At 48.6% G+C, this 18,883-nt stretch overlaps 1 protein-coding gene across 2 annotated transcripts in view; it reads left to right on the top strand.

The window, feature by feature from the left end:
• The window catches only part of BICRA (BRD4 interacting chromatin remodeling complex associated protein), a 173,119-nt gene that overhangs the window by 121,408 nt on the left and 32,828 nt on the right, over positions 1-18,883 (top strand). For both annotated transcript variants that reach the window (XM_082263385.1, XM_082263384.1), the window contains 2 exons: positions 2,174-2,827; positions 5,540-5,846. In XM_082263385.1, coding sequence (XP_082119511.1) covers positions 2,174-2,827; positions 5,540-5,846 — 961 coding nt within the window. The remainder of the gene's footprint in view (positions 1-2,173; positions 2,828-5,539; positions 5,847-18,883) is intronic.

Raw genomic sequence — 18,883 nt, 5'->3', positions numbered from 1 at the left:
AAAAATAATAAATGCACATATTTTTGCAAATAAATAAAAATAATGTGCGTTTATTATTTTTTCACCCAGGAGCCTGCAAAGCAATTGCACCCATGATCAGTGGATTGCGGGTGCAGTGTCAGGATCCTGCAGACATGGCCCCTAGCTTTAGGCCCCCATGGGCTTTCAGTTACAAAGCTGGAGGAAGTATCAATGAACTACAAGAGTTCTCATCAGCGCCCTCACCGTTCATGGAGAAATACAAGCCATCTGCAGCTGTGAATGAATGAATAATTACTGATTTTAAAATGTGACACCAGGTGTGGGGGGCCTTTAAATAGGAAGTAAAGGGAAATCTTCACAATGGGGACACAGAATAAGGTTGTAACCCTTCCCCACCCTATTCCAGAAAACTCTGGCTGCAGTTGATGTAATCCATGTTATTGAACATTTGATCCAGCATTGTAAGAAGCGGTCGCCCATACTCTTCTAGAGACTGAATATATTGAAATATTCCTCATACAGCTGAATAAGGCCGTCTCCTATGGCTGCGATCTCCAAACTAAGGCTCGGGGGCTGAATGCAGCCCTTGGCTTGTCTTTATCCAGCCCTTTGGGGGACTATTTTTCACTCTGATATGAGGTACTATTCCTTCCACTGATACCAGCAATGAGGCAGAATTCCTTTCACTGACACCTACAGTGGGGCATAGTTCCTGTACTGTAGTGCTTATTACCACAGGAGCCATTGATCGGCAGCATTTAGCTACACTCCCACTGACACCGATGATGGGGCACTATTCCTCCCACTGACACCGATGATGGGGCACTATTCCTCCCACTGACACCAATGATGGGGCACTATTCCTCCCACTGACACCAATGATGGGGCACTATTCCTCCCACTGACACCAATGATGGGGCACTATGCCTCCCACTGAAGGCAATGTTGAAGGATCATTTCTTCCACTGACACCAATGGTTAGGCACTATTCCTCCCATTAATACCAATGATGGGGCCCTATTTCTCCTCCTCCTGACCACAGGTGCGATGTAATTGCTTTACTATTTACTCTGGCCCTCCCAAAGTCTAAAGGACCATAAAGTGGCCCTTTGTTTGGAAAGTCCAGATGCCCCGGTCCTATAGTATAGTAAGCCTTCTTGCTGTGGTCCTTTGTCCAAGTGTGCACATTTGTGTTGCAGTCTAAAGCTGGCCATAAATTACATTTTTTCATTCAGATTCCTCCATACATGCTATACAGAACAGATTGATGAATTTCCCCTGCTGGGCTATTGTATTCTGCCAGCTGCCAGCAGTTGCTGTCAGAATAACTGAACAACATCTGTGTCTGATTGGATGCAGCCGCTGATCGTCCAACAATTTTCTGCACGGCGACTTCGATTTTTCTGCAGGGCCACCAGCCGAAAATCGAATGGGGATTTCCAGCTTAAAGCGGAGTATTTTTTGTTTTTAGGAGGCTGTAAAGCGAAACTTCCCCTCTTGGATGGGGCTCTGCTTTAAGTATGCATAGCACTCATTACTTGGTAAATATTCACAGCTTTGCTTACCTTTTATAGCAGTATAGAGAAAGCATTGCTGGCCATAGTGATGAATATCCTAGGGAAGCAATAATTGGAAAGTGGGTGCAGTAAAGGTCAGAGACCTGGTGAAAGTCCTTATTAGTTTTGTTAAAGGTATATCAAACTCCATTCCTGTGAATCCTGTATTTAACCAACAGGTTACTGAATAATTTTACTGGAATGGCTTCCTCTAAACCTGCTGACTTTTCCAAACGTATTGTTCCTTTTTTAAAAACCATTAAAATATTCAATACTTTATTGTTGCAGTTTATTTTCAAGGTATAAAGTACGCTAATAAACACACATTTAAGCAACTCCTGTTTTACCTCTAGAGGCTCTTCTCTCTTTGTACTGGATTTGTGTATTTTTATCCAATTCTTGATAAAGTGATGAATCCCTGGAAATTATATTGTGATGTGAGAAATGTTGTCATCATGCTGTATTAGTGCTTGGTTTCATTTAGCAGCACTATTAATCCTAAGGTGTGCTCACAGGTTAGTAGTAAGCTAAATTGTAGCAGTGAATGTCTGGAAGCACATGGTGGTGTATGTTCAGTCTCTGGCATAGTCATTGGTGTACATAGAGGTCTTCTAATGTTCTATTCTCTCATCTAGATTCCCACCGGACAACAGAAGCTTCCAGGAGCCTCGCCTTCCCACACACTACCTCACCCACCCAGCCCACAGCTGCAGGCCTCCCACCACTCACAGATGCAGTCCCCCCACCAGTCACGTCCTCCTTCCCAGCCACAGCCTCTGTCTCGGCCACCCTCTCGTCCTCATTCTCGGCCCCCCTCTCAACCTCAGAGTATTCCTCGCCCTCCCTCCGAGCCCCTCTCCCGATCCTGCACTCCTCAAATGCAGAGTCTGTTCGTCATCCAGAACCAAATCTCCTCTTCGCCTCACGGTTCTTCACAGCACCCTCTACGTCCTCCTTCTCAGCCTCAGGTACAGACACCTTTCCCGCCTCATCAGCAACTGTCCGCTGAAATGTCTCAAGCCCTCTCGTCCCCTCAGCAGCATATTCAGCTTCAAGTACAGCTGAGCACCTCCCAGTCTGAAACCCGGCCAGGTATCCCAATTTCCCTTCAGGCCACGCCTCCCACCTCTGATTCCTCCCAGACCCACTCATTCCCTGTGCAGTTCCAGACATCTAATAAACCCCAGGAGCAGCACCGTACCTTTCAGATGACCCCCAGCCAGTTCCAGGCTTTGACGTTGTCTAACACCCTGCCACAGCAGAAACAGCTATTGGAGAGGTATCAGCAGGTGAGAACATGAGATTTGTGTTAAAGTTTTGTCCTACCTAAAGTGCGTCTGTACCCAGACCATAGACATTTAACAACTTACATATTCATAACAACCAGGAGACACTCTTTCAAAAATGCCACCCCCAACGTCTTTAGCTAGTTTTAATGTGCTAAGATCACAACAAAGACTCTAAAGTGTTTGCAATATACACTTTGAAAATTGATTTATCCACAGTGCTTACAGATACTGAGATGAATGAGGGTTTGCTTTTACTGCTTGTTCAGAATATGTAAATATTTTAGTGTGCATGATCTGGGAAATATTGGGGCTGTAGTTGGTTGGTTCGCCATTTAATGACAATTTCCAAAAAATCCCTACCCATTATAGCTTCCTCAGTATATTAGTGTACAGTCCTCCGTTTTGTAAAATAATGCTTATGTTTCAGGCTGCTTATTTTAGAGCCCTTCTCTCTGTCCTGTAAATGGCAGGATGTACAGTGCCTTGTGAAAGTATTCGGTCCCCTTGAACTTTGCGACCCTTTGCCACATTTCAGGCTTCAAACATGAAGATATAAAACTGTAATTTTTTGTGAAGAATCAACAACAAGTGGGACACAATCATGAAGTGGAACGAAATTTATTGGATATTTCAAACTTTTTTAACAAATAAAAAACAGAAAAATTGGGCATGCAAAATTATTCAGCCCCCTTAAGTTAATACTTTGTAGCGCCACCTTTTGCTGCGATTACAGTTGTAAGTCGCTTGGGGTATGTCTCTATCAGTTTTGCACATCGAGAGACTGAAATTTTTGCCCATTCCTCCTTGCAAAACAGCTCGACCTCAGTGAGGTTGGATGGAGAGCGTTTGTGAACAACAGTTTTCAGTTCTTTCCACAGATTCTCGATTGGATTCAGGTCTGGACTTTGACTTGGCCATTCTAACACCTGGATATGTTTGTTTGTGTACCATTCCATTGTAGATTTTGCTTTATGTTTTGGATTATTGTCTTGTTGGAAGACAACTCTCCGTCCCAGCCTCAGGTCTTTTGCAGACTCCATCAGGTTTTCTTCCAGAATGGTCCTGTATTTGGCTCCATCCATCTTCCCATCAATTTTAACCATCTTCCCTGTCCCTGCTGAAGAAAAGCAGGCCCAAACCACGATGCTGCCACCACCATGTTTGACAGTGGGGATGGTGTGTTCAGGGTGATGAGCGGTGTTGCTTTTACGCCAAACGTAACGTTTTGCATTGTTGCCAAAAAGTTTGATTTTGGTTTCATCTGACTAGAGCACCTTCTTCCACATGTTTGGTGTGTGTCCCAGGTGGCTTGTGGCAAACTTTAAACGACATTTTTTATGGATATCTTTAAGAAATGGCTTTCTTCTTGCCACTCTTCCATAAAGGCCAGATTTGTGCAGTATACGACTGATTGTTGTCCTATGGACAGAGTCTCCCACCTCAGCTGTAGATCTCTGCAGCTCATCCAGAGTGATCATGGGCCTCTTGGCTGCATCTCTGATCAGTCTTCTTGTATGAGCTGAAAGTTTAGAGGGACGGCCATGTCTTCGTAGATTTGCAGTGGTCTGATACTCCTTCCATTTCCATATTATCGCTTGCACAGTGCTCCTTGGGATGTTTAAAGCTTGGGAAATCTTTTTGTATCCAAATCCGGCTTTAAACTTCTCCACAACAGTATCTTGGACCTGCCTGGTGTGTTCCTTGTTCTTCATGATGCTCTCTGCGCTTTAAACGGATCTCTGAGACTATCACAGTGCAGGTGCATTTATACTGAGACTTGATTACACACAGGTGGATTATTTTTATCATCATTAGTCATTTAGGTTAACATTGGATCATTCAGAGATCCTCACTGAACTTCTGGAGAGAGTTTGCTGTAAATGGGCTGAATAATTTTGCACGCCCAATTTTTCCAGTTTTTTATTTAACAAAGTTTGAAATATCCAATAAATTTAGTTCCACTTCATGATTGTGTCCCATTTGTTGTTGTTTCTTCACAAAAAATTACAGTTTTATATCTTTATGTTTGAAGCCTGAAATGTGGCAAAAGGTCGCAAAGTTCAAGGGGGCCGAATACTTTCGCAAGACACTGTATCAAGCTTCGAATGTGCCACCTTGACAACTCAAATAAGTTTAGCGTTCTGTGGAGTGAAAGAGACCAACTGTGCATGCTTGGGTAGGTAACGGAGGGGCGAACTCATTCATGAGTTTCAAGGGCCACGTGTCCAATGCTTGGTATATCCTTCCATCTAATCATAAGCAGCTTAAAAAGTAAAATCCTAGATGGATCGAATCTCAGCCGGTTCTGCAAGGACTGGCCGAGATTCGAGGACTGCATATTAATGTACTGGGAAAGCTGTAATCTAAAGGGGTTTGTTTTTTTTCCGTGCAAATCATACTAAAGGTCAACTAGTTTTTTAAGCCACACACACTTGTTAGTTTTAGGTTTCTTGTAGTAGGCAAACATTGTGCAGAGACTGGTGACAAAATGACAACCAGTTTAAATTTTACTGATAACTTCACTAGTCCTAAGGCTTATTGGCCATTGTCAGTTTTCTGCACTTTGCACTGCTGTGTTGAGTAAGACTTTTATGAATGTATTTACTGTATCTCTGCAAAGAGACTAGGCTTCAAGTAGTTAGATGTTCTAAATCTAGGCAATTTTTCCTTGCTAAATAACTAACGTTTACCTTTATTATGCCCATTTCCTAGATGCAACAGCAGGGTCTGATGATACAATCTCAGCAGGCACAAGGGGGCGCCCAAACCTCCCCTGCTCTCACTGGACAGTACAATGCTCAGTCGTCTTCAGTGTTGATCAGTGGACAGGGGCAGCCAACACAAGCTTCTTTGCATGGGCACTCCCCTGGCCAGATGTTGGTGCAACAAGCTGCTGTGGGACACGGTGATTTGACAAAGGTGCAGACGGGAGCCATCACCCAGGCGGCTCAGCTTTCAACACTACTCCAGCAACAGCAACATCAGCAGCAGCAGGCATCGGTTCTAATGAAGACTGCTGGTAAGTAGGCTGGATTTGTGTTATGTGGAAGGATGTCTTTGTTGTAAGACAAGGTTATTTATTCACTGGAAAAAGCAATGACGCTTATTAACTATGGCAATCCAAGGCTGCAAAAGTTAAGATTTTTTGGTCATGATATAACTAGTAAAAGTTGGCTACATTTAACAGGACTCGTTCTGTAATGTTGAAGAGGGTTTACGACCCTTTCAAATAGCTCAGCTCTAATGAGTGTCAGGAACATACCCAGTATTTATAGTCACACGCATATCTCAGGCACCCTAATTGCATCGCCCATAAAACATTACCAGAACAAGTCCAGTTGAATGAGACTATCTACTTCTAGCAATATCAATGATATTACAGCCTGACCTAACACTGTCCATAAGCGTTAATATTCAGTTGTCCTTGAAAACTATTCAGATTGCTCTTTCACTGTAAACCGGATAGGCTGCTCAGAGCTACAGCTCTGCTTTTGGTCCAATTTTTATAAATGTACAGGGCATCCAGCTTTAGTAAGTCATTGGCCTGTCTGTAGGTAGTACAGGGTCCTGTGATACCCCAGGGTTTGATATCATGACCCCTTCCTAGATCTGGTGTCTCAGAATTGCGGACCATTTGAAGGATGTGGCCCTTTGCTTGCCTTTATCCGGCAATTGCGGCACCTTTCCTTCCACACTTACAAGGCGCTATTCCTTCCACTGACACCACCAATGAAGTTCTATTCCGTTTTTGATATCAGAGATCGGGAACTCTCTCTACGATGGGACACTATTCTTCCCACGGACACCAAGGATGAATCGCTGTTCCTCCCACTGACACCAACCAAGGGGCACTGTTCCATCCCACTGACCACAACCATGGGGCGCTGTTCCTCCCACTGACCGCAGCCACGGGGCGCTGTTCCTCCCACTGACCGCAGCCACGGGGCGCTGTTCCTCCCACTGACCGCAGCCACGGGGCGCTGTTCCTCCCACTGACCGCAGCCACGGGGCGCTGTTCCTCCCACTGACCGCAGCCACGGGGCGCTGTTCCTCCCACTGACCGCAGCCACGGGGCGCTGTTCCTCCCACTGACCGCAGCCACGGGGCGCTGTTCCTCCCACTGACCGCAGCCACGGGGCGCTGTTCCTCCCACTGACCGCAGCCACGGGGCGCTGTTCCTCCCACTGACCGCAGCCACGGGGCGCTGTTCCTCCCACTGACCGCAGCCACGGGGCGCTGTTCCTCCCACTGACCGCAGCCACGGGGCGCTGTTCCTCCCACTGACCGCAGCCACGGGGCGCTGTTCCTCCCACTGACCGCAGCCACGGGGCGCTGTTCCTCCCACTGACCGCAGCCACGGGGCGCTGTTCCTCCCACTGACCGCAGCCACGGGGCGCTGTTCCTCCCACTGACCGCAGCCACGGGGCGCTGTTCCTCCCACTGACCGCAGCCACGGGGCGCTGTTCCTCCCACTGACCGCAGCCACGGGGCGCTGTTCCTCCCACTGACCGCAGCCACGGGGCGCTGTTCCTCCCACTGACCGCAGCCACGGGGCGCTGTTCCTCCCACTGACCGCAGCCACGGGGCGCTGTTCCTCCCACTGACCGCAGCCACGGGGCGCTGTTCCTCCCACTGACCGCAGCCACGGGGCGCTGTTCCTCCCACTGACCGCAGCCACGGGGCGCTGTTCCTCCCACTGACCGCAGCCACGGGGCGCTGTTCCTCCCACTGACCGCAGCCACGGGGCGCTGTTCCTCCCACTGACCGCAGCCACGGGGCGCTGTTCCTCCCACTGACCGCAGCCACGGGGCGCTGTTCCTCCCACTGACCGCAACCACGGGGCGCTGTTCCTCCCACTGACCGCAACCACGGGGCGCTGTTCCTCCCACTGACCGCAACCACGGGGCGCTGTTCCTCCCACTGACCGCAACCACGGGGCGCTGTTCCTCCCACTGACCGCAACCACGGGACGCTGTTCCTCCCACTGACCGCAACCACGGGGCGCTGTTCCTCCCACTGACCGCAACCACGGGGCGCTGTTCCTCCCACTGACCGCAACCACGGGGCGCTGTTCCTCCCACTGACCGCAACCACGGGGCGCTGTTCCTCCCACTGACCGCAACCACGGGGCGCTGTTCCTCCCACTGACCGCAACCACGGGGCGCTGTTCCTCCCACTGACCGCAACCACGGGGCGCTGTTCCTCCCACTGACCGCAACCACGGGGCGCTGTTCCTCCCACTGACCGCAACCACGGGGCGCTGTTCCTCCCACTGACCGCAACCACGGGGCGCTGTTCCTCCCACTGACCGCAACCACGGGGTGCTGTTCCTCCCACTGACCGCAACCACGGGGCGCTGTTCCTCCCACTGACCGCAACCATGGGGCGCTGTTCCTCCCACTGACCGCAACCATGGGGCGCTGTTCCTCCCACTGACCGCAACCATGGGCTGGTATCCCTGCCCCTCGACAACAATTATGGGGCAGTATCCCTGCCCCCCTAATACCATAACAAAGATAGGGCATTGTTTTCTACTTCCACTGACCACAGTTTGGCCCCTCTAAAGTCCAAAGGACAATAAACCGGCCCTTTGTTTAGAAAGTGTGGAGACCCCTTACCTAAGTGATGGCGTAGTGGCATACAAATGTCTTTTATTGTGCTGTACTGTGAAAGTGTTATTTATTTACACTACTTTGCACAGATGGAACCTTATGGACTTACTGTACATTACATAAGTTAGTGATACATTATGATACATGAGGAGCTGTGTAATGTAGGACATGAGACTTTACACCTGAAATAGGGTAGGGGGGTCATTCACTCTCGCAGCTTTGCTGCACATGCAGCCAATGGTGTGCACTAGGAGGAGCAGTGCCCATGCAATTTACTTTTCTAAAAAAAAAAAGTGAAATTTTCAATAAGGTTTCTTAAGTGTCACTGGATTTCAGTGGTGTGAACTGAAGTCATAGCATACCGAGTAAATAGCAATGTCTTTGTGCTGTTACCTGTGTTGCCCAGGGGGCCCATTGCAAATGGTGTGAACGGGCCCTTAAGATTCATGTAGTTACTGTTTCATTTTTTAATTTGCCCGAGGTCAGCCTGACTTTATTATTGATTAAACTTATGATAGAGCTTAATACTTATGAGGTACTTAAAGTGATACTAAAGTTTTTTTTTTTTTTGTTTAAAAATAACAAACGTGTCATACTTACCTGCTCTGTGTAATGGTTTTGCACAGAGCAGCCTCGATCCTCCTCTTCTTGGGTCCTTTGCTGGCATTTCCTGACCTCTCCCTCCTGCAGAGTGCCCCCACAACAAGCCGCTTGCTATGGGTGAACCTGAACCAAGCCACTGCATTCAGACACAGGGCTGCGGCTTGGCCCGGCCCCCTCTTTCTCCTCATTGGCTCTCTGACTTTGACCGCAGCGGGAGTCAATGGTGCCGGCTGCGGTCTTAGCCAATGAGCGAGAGAGTCCTGGCCAGCTGAGACAATCGTGCAACATCGCTGGATTGAGATGGGGCTCAGGTAAGTATAAGGGGAGCTGCTGCACACAGAAGATTTTTTATCTTAATGCATAGAATGCATTAAGATAACAACCCGCCTGACTTTACAACCACTTTAAGCTTCACGGCAACTGGGCATTGTTTGCCAGTCAAGCTGGCTCTGAATTCATCACTTCGGTAGTGACGTCCTTCCGGTTCCTCCGGCTGCACGCATCCACTCCGCTCTGCTGAACTCTGCATCGCAGGAGGTAGAAGGAGGAAGTGTCAGTGCACACCGGCCGGTTCGGTGTGTCCCCCTCCACCCCCTGTGCAATTTACCAGCTCAAGCTTCCCCCATCACATAGCGGACCCCATCCGGCGGTGATGCTTGGTGTTCACCCCTCATCCATCAAGGGCTTCATGCCAGTTTGGATTTTAATTTCAACTATTATTTCTCAATAAACTATATTGGTTGATGTTGGCTGTGGTTCCCCTATATCCACTGAGTCTAGCGCTGATCTCTTTGTTTCTGTGTACTGCAATATGTACACCCTGGCTTGTTCAGCACTATTGTTCACAATTGCCCTGGTGTAGCAGACTCTGACTGAGTGGGCAAAGCATTTACGCCGTGACCTGGAGAAAAAACAGCTCCCCCTGCCTTTGCTGAGCTGGCAGACCAGCTGGTCCAGGGGCTGCAGTTTATCTGTGATACCTCTTTTGGATGCGGCTCCCCTAGTGGCTCTGCTCTGTTTTGACAGTGCTTCCTTTCGGCTCAAAAGCTGGACTGCGAACCAGACTCCAAAAAGGTCTTGACTGATCTTCCTATTCAAAGAGATCACCTGTTTGGTGCTACCCTGGATGACATCATTAAAGGTCTCGCGGGGGAGAAGAATACCCTTCTTCCACAGGCTACTAAGGGCAAGGATCAAAGCCCTTCAGGGCCTCCTCTGGAGGATCCAAGCGATCTTGGTCTGGCAAGTCAAGAGCTGCCTTCTCCAGACCCATGGACAAGGCCCATTTAGCTCGAAGGTGCACCCTCACCCGTATCTGGGGTGGGGGGACGTCTTGTCTTGTACCAGGGAAGTCCACAGGTCCCGAAACCAGCAAAGTGGGTTCACAAAGTCATACGGTCCGGCTACAAGATAGCTTCTTCTTACCTCCAGAAAGGTTCTTTCCTTTCAACGTGTGACTGTCCTCGGTCCACTATCTTTGGGGCGGTGCAAGACCTTTTACTTCAAGGGGTGACTGTCCCGGTTCCGACTTCGGAACGTTTTCAGGGGTTGTACTCAAACCTGTTTACAGTCCCCAGACAGGAACGCAAGGTGCGTCCAATCCCGGACCTCAAGGCGCTGAAATGCTTGTGCAGGTGTAGAAGTTCAGAACGTCGTCTGTTCACATGGTGGCTGCTTCCCTGTATCAGGGGGATTATCTTGCCTCCCATCGACATCAAGGACCCTTACCTTCACTTTCCAATATGTGTCGATCACCAGCGCTTCCTCCGCTTTGCTGTGGGAGAGGAGCATTATCAGTTTGTGGCATTACCCTTTGGTCTCTCCCCTGCTCCTTGGGCCTTCATGTGAGTGTTGGCCCTGGTGCTAGCTTTGTTACGTCAGCAGGGGATTGCTGTCCTGAGCTACTTGGACGACCTTCTTCTGCGAGCAGAGTCTCCTACTTCGCTGGTGCAAAACCTGGAGACCTCCATATGGACCTTGAGGAAGTTTGGCTGGATTCTAAATCTTCAGAAGCCTGCCTTGGTTCCTTCCACGAAATACTAGAATATCTAGGTCTGACTCTGGACTCGGCCTTAGCCGGATTACTCCTTCCTTTGGACAAACTTCAGAAACTGCAGGCTGCAATTCGCCCCCTGCTGTCCAACAGATGGTCATTCCTCAGGCTATCATGCGAGTGCTGGGCCTGATGGTGTCTACCTTCGAGGTGTTCCCATTTGCATGGTTCCATACGAGGTCCCTGCAAGGGAGATCCTGATCAAATGGGACAAGACTTTGCAGTCTCTGGACAACCAAATCTGGTGGCTTAGTTCTCCGGCAGGGCAAATCCTTCCTCCTCTTGTATTGGACAGTGGTAACCATGGATGCCAGCCTGTGGGGGTGGGGAGCCGTTCTCAACAGAAATTCTGCTCCGGGGGTCTAAACCTTGACTACCGATCAATATCCTTGAGCTCCGAGCCATCAGACTGCCTGGAACATTGGACTGATCATCTCCAAGGATGTCCAGTGTGCATTCAATTAGACAATGCCACAGCCGTGACTTTTGTCAATCACCAACATGGCACAAGAAGTGTCCTGGTGGCTCTGGAGGTGGCCGGCATTCTCAGGTGGGCAGAACGTTCGTTCCAGCCCTTTCCGCCATACACATTCCCTGAGTGGAAAACTGGCAGGCGGATTAGCTCAGTCGGCAGCCGTTGGACCAGGGGGAATGGTCTCTTCATCCGGAGGTGTTTTATCAGTTGTCTCCCATGGGGCACCCCTGAGGTGGAACTGTTGGTGTCCCGGCTCATTAGAAAGGTGCAGAGGTTAGTGGAACGGTCACAGGATCCTTTGGTGGACGCCACAGACGCGCTGGTGGCCCGTGGGGTCAGTATCTGATTTACGCTTTCCCTCCTCTCAAGCTTCTGCCAAGACTTCTATGCAGGATCAAGGCAGAAAGGATTCCGGTCATCTTAGTGGCCCTGGACTGGCCTCACCGGGCTTGGAACGCCGATTTGGTGCAGCTGGTCGCCGGCGTTCCTTGGAAGCTTCCTCTCGGGGAGGATCTGCTGCCCCGAGGGCAATCTTCCCCCCTGCTTTACAATCGCTGGCTTTGACGGCTTGGCTGTTGAAAGCCAGGTACTGAAGGATAGGGGTTGGTCTGAACCAGTGTTTCCAACGCTGTTAAAAGCTAGGAAATCTACTTCTAGGAAGATCTACCATCGTATGTAGAAAATACGTACATTGCATGGTGTGAGTCCCTTGGGGTTCATCCTCGCTCATTCTCCTTCTCTTGAACTTCCTTTATGGAGGGGTTGAACATAAATTGGCCTTGAGTACCATCAAAGGCCAGGTGTTAGCTTTGGCGGTCTTCTTTCAACGACCCTTGGCTGTACACTCCCTGGTGCGTACCTTCCTTCAGGGTGTTTGCCATTTGGTTCCTCCAGTGCAGTCTCTGTTGCCGCCTTGGGACCTCAATTTGGTGCTTTCGGTCCTCCAGAAGTTTACCTTTAATAAGATTTTTCGGGAGATTCCCTTGTTTACGTGGTCTCAGAAGGTGGGAAAGAAGATATTGTGTTGACTGGCGGCGTTATCCTGTTGTTCACCTTACTTGGTGGTTCACAGAGAAAAGGTGGTTCTTCGCCCCTGTCCGTCATTCCTTTCAAAGTTCGTCTCTGATTTTCATTTGAATGAAGACATTGTGTTGCCTTCCCTGTGTCCCAGGCCAAAACATCCTAAGAAAATTGCCTTGCATGCCTTGGATGTGGTTCAGGCAGTTAGGGTGTACCTGGCAGCTATGGAGTCTTTTAGGAAGTCAGACTCACTATTTGTGCTTACGGATGGGTCTCGGACGGGGTTGTCTGCTTCCTCTACGACCATTCCCACATGGATCAGACAGGTTTCTCCTATCAAGGCGCACTTCCTTGGGCGCTCAGTGCCTTCTGTCAACAAGCGCCAGTGATGTAGGTCTGCAGGCGGCCACCTGATTGTCACTGCACACTTTCACAAAGTTCTATAAAGTGGATGTGTTGGCATCTGCGGATGCCTCTTTTGGCCCCAAGGTTTTGCAGGCTGCTTTTTAGAGGACTTGGTCCTCTTTGAGGGTGTACTGTTTTATTTCAGGTGGGCTCAAGTTGTTTTGGTTGAGCCCCTGTTGCCTGGTTGGCTACTGTTTTTAGCCTTGGGAATTTTTTGCTTTTCCCACCCCTCATGTTTAACACTGCTTTGGGACCTCCCAACAATATCAGAAGCTGTGTCAATCAATGAACGAATGCGAAAATGCGATTTTTGACTTACCAGAAAATCAATTTCTCTGATGTCCATTGACGGACACAACACCCACCCCTCTGTGGAGTTGTATTTTCTCTGACACTGCTTGTAACAAAACTGAGTACCTATAGCAGAGAGAGAGTATACCCCCAGGGACTGCCCATAGGCATAGCTAGACTTTTTTTCTGCTTAGTGTACTACTTTTGTAGGGGGCAGTGTAACCTAATGGTTAAGAATATCAGAAGCTATGTCCGATGAACATCAGAGAAATAGATTTTACGGTAAGTCAAAATCCTATTTTGCAAAGTTTGTTTGCTTTCTTTAAAAATTTGCCACATCCCAAGTAGAAAGCCTTTGCCTTGCCAGCATGCATGCTTTTGGGAAGTAGTGATCCCTTTGCAAATGTCTGTCACACTCGCTACGGAGTCACAGCTCTCCAATCAGTGAGAAGGATAAACAAGACCACTGCTTCCATACAGAAAGCAAAGGTTCAGCTGTATAGCTGCTGGAAGCCTACAGGCATTATTGCTCAGAGGTTTCTAAGACCGCCATAGCCTAAGACTTTGCACGCCTTTTGTTTTGATGCAGCTGGAGTTTTTATAGCTTATTTAAACTAAAATTTCAGTTGACCTTAAAGCATTACCATGTTTGCATCTACATTCTTTTATCACAATGCAAGTGCATAAAATGGACTCTTTAAGGGGAAAGAACTTCCTGTTTGTGGATCCCCTCGATGTGAAGAACAGATGTAAAAGGTCTCTTAAGAGGCCATTTCACCCCTGCCTGCATTGGGCTGCACTTGTCAGTTTTGCTGAGCAAAGTCCTATTGAGATGCTGTGCACTGTGTTTGACAAAACTGCTAAGTGTACATGAACACAACGGGAGGAGGCCTGTATGCCTCAATGAACAGTAGGTGAAGGAGATGTTCTGATCACAGCTCTAACACACACAGGGGGCGCGTATGGCTGTTTACGCCTGATGTTATAAATAAGCCCACAAAAAAGAATAAAAGTCTAGGGACACCCTTTCTCCTTAGAATCCTGTGTCTGAATCCGAAATGAAAAGAACCTCTTAAAGTAATTGTAAAGGTTTTTTTTTTTTTTTTAATAACAAACATGTTCTACTTACCTTCTCTGTGCAAGGGTTTTGCACAGAGCAGCCTGGATCCTACCTTTCTGGGGTGCCCCGGTGTCGCTCCTTGCTCCTCTTATTTGGGTGCCCTCACGGAGAGCTGCTTTCCATGGGGCACCCGTGCGGGCGCGCTTCTGAGTCCTGCTGCTGCGTCCATTGTCACAGACAGCAGGACTCGGCCCTGCCTCCCGCTCCTGTGTCACTGGATTTGATCTATCCAATGAGGACCCGACACAGCGGCATGAGCCACCGGGGTCGTGCTCGTCGCTGGAACAATCGGGTTTGGTAAGAAAAAGGGGGGGGGGGGTCTGGGGGGCAGGTGAAGCAGAAAAGGTTTTTCACCTTAATGCAAAGAATGAAAATGAAGGTGAAAAACGATGAGACTTTAGAACTCCTTTAATTGATTAAGAATTTTCCTTCCTTTGCATCAATGTGTAATTTTATAATAATGTATTGGTGGGGGCAGGTACAGACACAGCATAGATCCAAAATAAAATGTATATAAGCCCAAAATATAAATACTTAAGTCCATTGTGTAAAGTGCTTTTTACGATTGATTTTTTTTATTTGTGTAGATGCACATGAACCAAAAATATCTGGTGATCCTGTTGGGTCCTCTATGTATTCAGTAGCTCCTGGCTCCTTTCTGTCAATTCTATCCATGAGTTCATACCCCGGATTGCATTGGCAAACATGTGCAGTGCATCTCTCATAGGGAACAGCAGGACACAATGCAAGTGCTTGGCAAGCTTCCAGCTTTGGAGTCCTCCTTTGACATCACATACTGACATGCCCATACTCCAGCCCTCTATGTACTGATTGACAGTGCCTCACCGTCCAGTGCAAGTACAAGCAGTCTTTGCCCCCACCTCTCCCACCACTCATTAGCATTCATGTGACTGCTTTACAACTGGGGGGAAAAAAAGGTATCTCCGTATTTCTTTCTTGTCCATTGAGAGACAGGGGAAATCATCTTTGGGTTATACTGCTGCCTGCAAGACTATTGGACACTGGCAAATAAAATAAACTTTGGGCCAGCCCAGGATAACCTCTTCTACTACCAGCATGCTTTAGTTTTTTTTTTTTTTTGTAGTGTCCTAGGAGGATGGGTGTCTTCTGTTTTGCTAAAAGATTACCTCCTTTTTTACTAGCCTAATTTTTTTCTTCAGTTAGGGTTTTTCTCTACGCGGCTGATAAAGCTGGTCTTGTCATCTGCAGCTTTCCGGTGCTGCCATCTTCAGCCTGGCTTATGAGGTGCCGCATCCAGATCCCACTGGACTGAATGTTTCAGGGATTGCCTAGAAGTGACCTTGAGCACTGGATTCCGGGTCACATTCTGGCAGAAAACTAGCAACAGATCTCTTTCCAGGTCCAGAGTTATTGGCATTGCTTCTGTGCTAGCCATGTTTCTGAAGACTCACTCGTTGTGTAGGCTGACTGGGCTGAGCAGCAGGCGCTAAATCATTCACTTAGTTGCTGGGCGACTTTAAAAACCCCAATTTCCACCGGTTTTGATTACAGAAGGATTTATGTCTGGGGGACTGAGGGCTGTCATCTGCTGGGTGGAGTGTCGCATGTTCCCTCTCTTTCTTGCCATTCAGTGGAAAAAAACACATGGAACTGTGATCTTCCGTCTTTTCCTGCTGCTCACTGTGAATGTGGTCACCTCCAGCCCTCCAACCCTCACTTGCTTTTACAGTTTTGTGTGATTTACCTGAGGCCTTTTCTATTACCCTGAGGTTTTCGGTTGCCTAACTGCAATATGTCTGATTCTAAATACTTGGAGGGGACAGTCCTGCTGCAACGGGTACACTCAGCTGACAGCACCGGCGCTGCCTGAAGCACATTCACTGATACAGCCAGTCTGGAACCATGTTTTCCTTGGATCTGAAAGTCTATCCCATCTTCTAAGTAAATACTATAACTGTGACAGTATAGGCCACAAGCATGCTCCTTTGCCTCCCCCTGTAGATTCTCGCATTGATCTGCCTGCGGCCTGCGAGCCATCAATCAGGCTTTATTATTCTTGTTCTGAGTCGCTCTAGTCCTTGCCAAATAAACTTGCTTTTGAGTAGTTGTAGATTTCTGCCATTACGCATTAAACTTAAAGAGACCATTTTAGCTCTTATTGATGCGGTACACATCACTCTAGAAATAGAGGATCAGCCTGTTAAGACCTCAAATACTTTCCCCTTGCACTTACTTTTCAAAGTCTTCCTCTACAGAGATTGGAAACTCCCTTACAACATTTTTATTCCCTTATAATGTTTAATAGCCTTGTATCAGTTTGAGGATGACTTTTTAAAGCAGTGGTCTAACCCGGGGGGGGGGGGTGGGGGGTGGACTGTCCGCCAGTGGGAGTAGAAGGGGTCCCAACGTCAGTGGGACTGTCGCCAGTGTGAGTAGAAGGGGTCCCAACGTCAGTGGGAACAAAGAATGCCCCATCTTTGGTGTCCATGGGAGGATTTGTGCCCCATCGTTGGTGTCAGTGGTTAAAATTGTGCCTAATCACTGGTGTCATTGGGCTTAATTGTTAGTGTTGCTGGTAGCATTTGTACCCTATCGTTGGTGTCATTGAGCCCGATTGTTGGTGTCATTGGGAAGAATTGTACCCCAACATTAGTGTCATTGGGAGGAATTGGGCCTCCCCACTTGGCTCATTGGGAGGGTCCCATTGTTGGCATCAGTGGATGAAATCCTGTCCCAAGGGCTGGATAAAAGCAAGAAAAGGGCCACATCTATCCCCTCTGTGGGGCCAGCAGTGTCCCAGCTTAACAAAACTACCACCATATGGGTTGAAGAAGAAATCTTTTCTGCCTGTTAAACTCTCATTTTTATTTCCCCCCTTCTGTACCATCCATGTTCAGACTCCCCAAGCTTGGCTTCCCAGTGCATGTGCAAGTTCTTGGCTCCACGTGAGCTAAATTCTCTGACATGCCTCCCTCCACTTGCCAAAGGGGGGATGTTTGGTAATCTTTGCAGACACCTGGAGAGCTTGCATCTCCGATGCTTGGGTTCTGGAGGTGGTTTCCAGGTCCTACATACTGGTGTTCTGCTCCCTGCCCCTTTGGTTTTTCGACTCCAACTTTGTGTCACTGCAGAGATTAGCTAGTAGACTTCTACTAAACCCTTGCTGATCTCTTGGATTAAAGGGCCATTGTCCCAGTTTCTGTGGCAAAACCATTTCAGGTATTTTACTCCAATCTGTTCACTGTCCCTGAACCAAAAAGGGGCGTATCTGCCCAATCCTGGATCTCAAAGCACTGAATACACCTTCTTTTAAGCTCAGAGATTCCAGGTGGAATCTGCCAGGTTGGTGTTTGCCTCCCTTCACCAGGCATATTTTGTAGCTTCTGTGGACATGAAGGATGCATGCCTGCATGTCCTCTTCTCTTCTTTCTGGTGCATCAACTTTTCTCTTTCGTTCATTGGCGGGCACAGTTCCGGATCTTCTTGACCATTGGGTTATACTGCACCCTACTGGAGTAGGACACTAGGCAGAAAAAAAAGTCTGGCTATGCCTATGGGAAGTTCCAGGGGGTATACTTCTCTCTCTGCTATAGGTACTTAGGTTTTTTTTTTCTGCCTAGTCAGGAATAAGGACCTAGTTCCTTGCTGGGATCTCTGGTCCTGGCAATTTTTTTTTTTTTTTTTTAGATAGAATTTTTTTTTTCCTGGATTTTTTCCTGTGACATCCACAATTAACTGCTGGACTGGGCGACGGGCTGGATAATATAAATCCAGTGGTCCCCCCCAGTCTGGCCAGCGAGCGCGCGCAGACCTCAGCTCCGCACTAGGTCGGCCGCGACATAGCCCCACTGGACGGGGGCTGGCCTGCGAGTTAAATGCCTCACATGGTCGCATACGATCGGGCCTTGGCCTGAGTCGCAGTGTTCCTCCTGACCGACAGCCCCTTATTCCAATGGAGCAGTGGCCTGTCTGGAGTGGTGCTCGCCTGGTTCTTGGTATGGTAAGTAACTGTCCCCCCTCTCCCCCTGGAGGATTTTGGGGTGGACGTACCTCCATAGGATGATCGGACCCCTGGGTTCCCCTCCTTCCTGTTAGGCACCCCCCTCATCGGTCTGGTGGTCCCTGTGAGCCATCTCGCCCCCATCTGCCCCTCCCCCATTCACTGATGCTGGGGCTGTGGGGTGGCCTGGTTTACTTCCTAGGATGGGGGCAGGGTGCTTTGCTGGCGATGGATAGATGGGGGGGGGGTTCGCCCCCGGCCTTTTCCGTTTTTCTGAGGCCTAGGGATCCCTTCTGGGAGCTTCGTGGTGCCGCACGGGGCCGCCATTTTCTTTTCCCCTTTGTTCTTAATGCACGGCGGCCATGTTTGTGTAGTCCGGCAACCATTTTTTCAGTGGTTTGCCATTAAAAAAGCGGCGGCCATGACAGTGGAGCCCTCTGGTTGGCGACTTCTGCGGTGGGGGTTGTCCCTTAGCAGTGTTTTTAAACTTTTTTG

This window comes from Pelophylax lessonae (genome assembly GCF_965119305.1).
Source record: "Pelophylax lessonae genome assembly, chromosome: 7".
In the NCBI taxonomy this organism is placed as follows: Eukaryota; Metazoa; Chordata; class Amphibia; order Anura; family Ranidae; genus Pelophylax; species Pelophylax lessonae.
The sequence above is the reverse complement of the archived record's forward strand: the minus strand, read 5'-3'. Positions and strand labels throughout refer to the sequence as shown.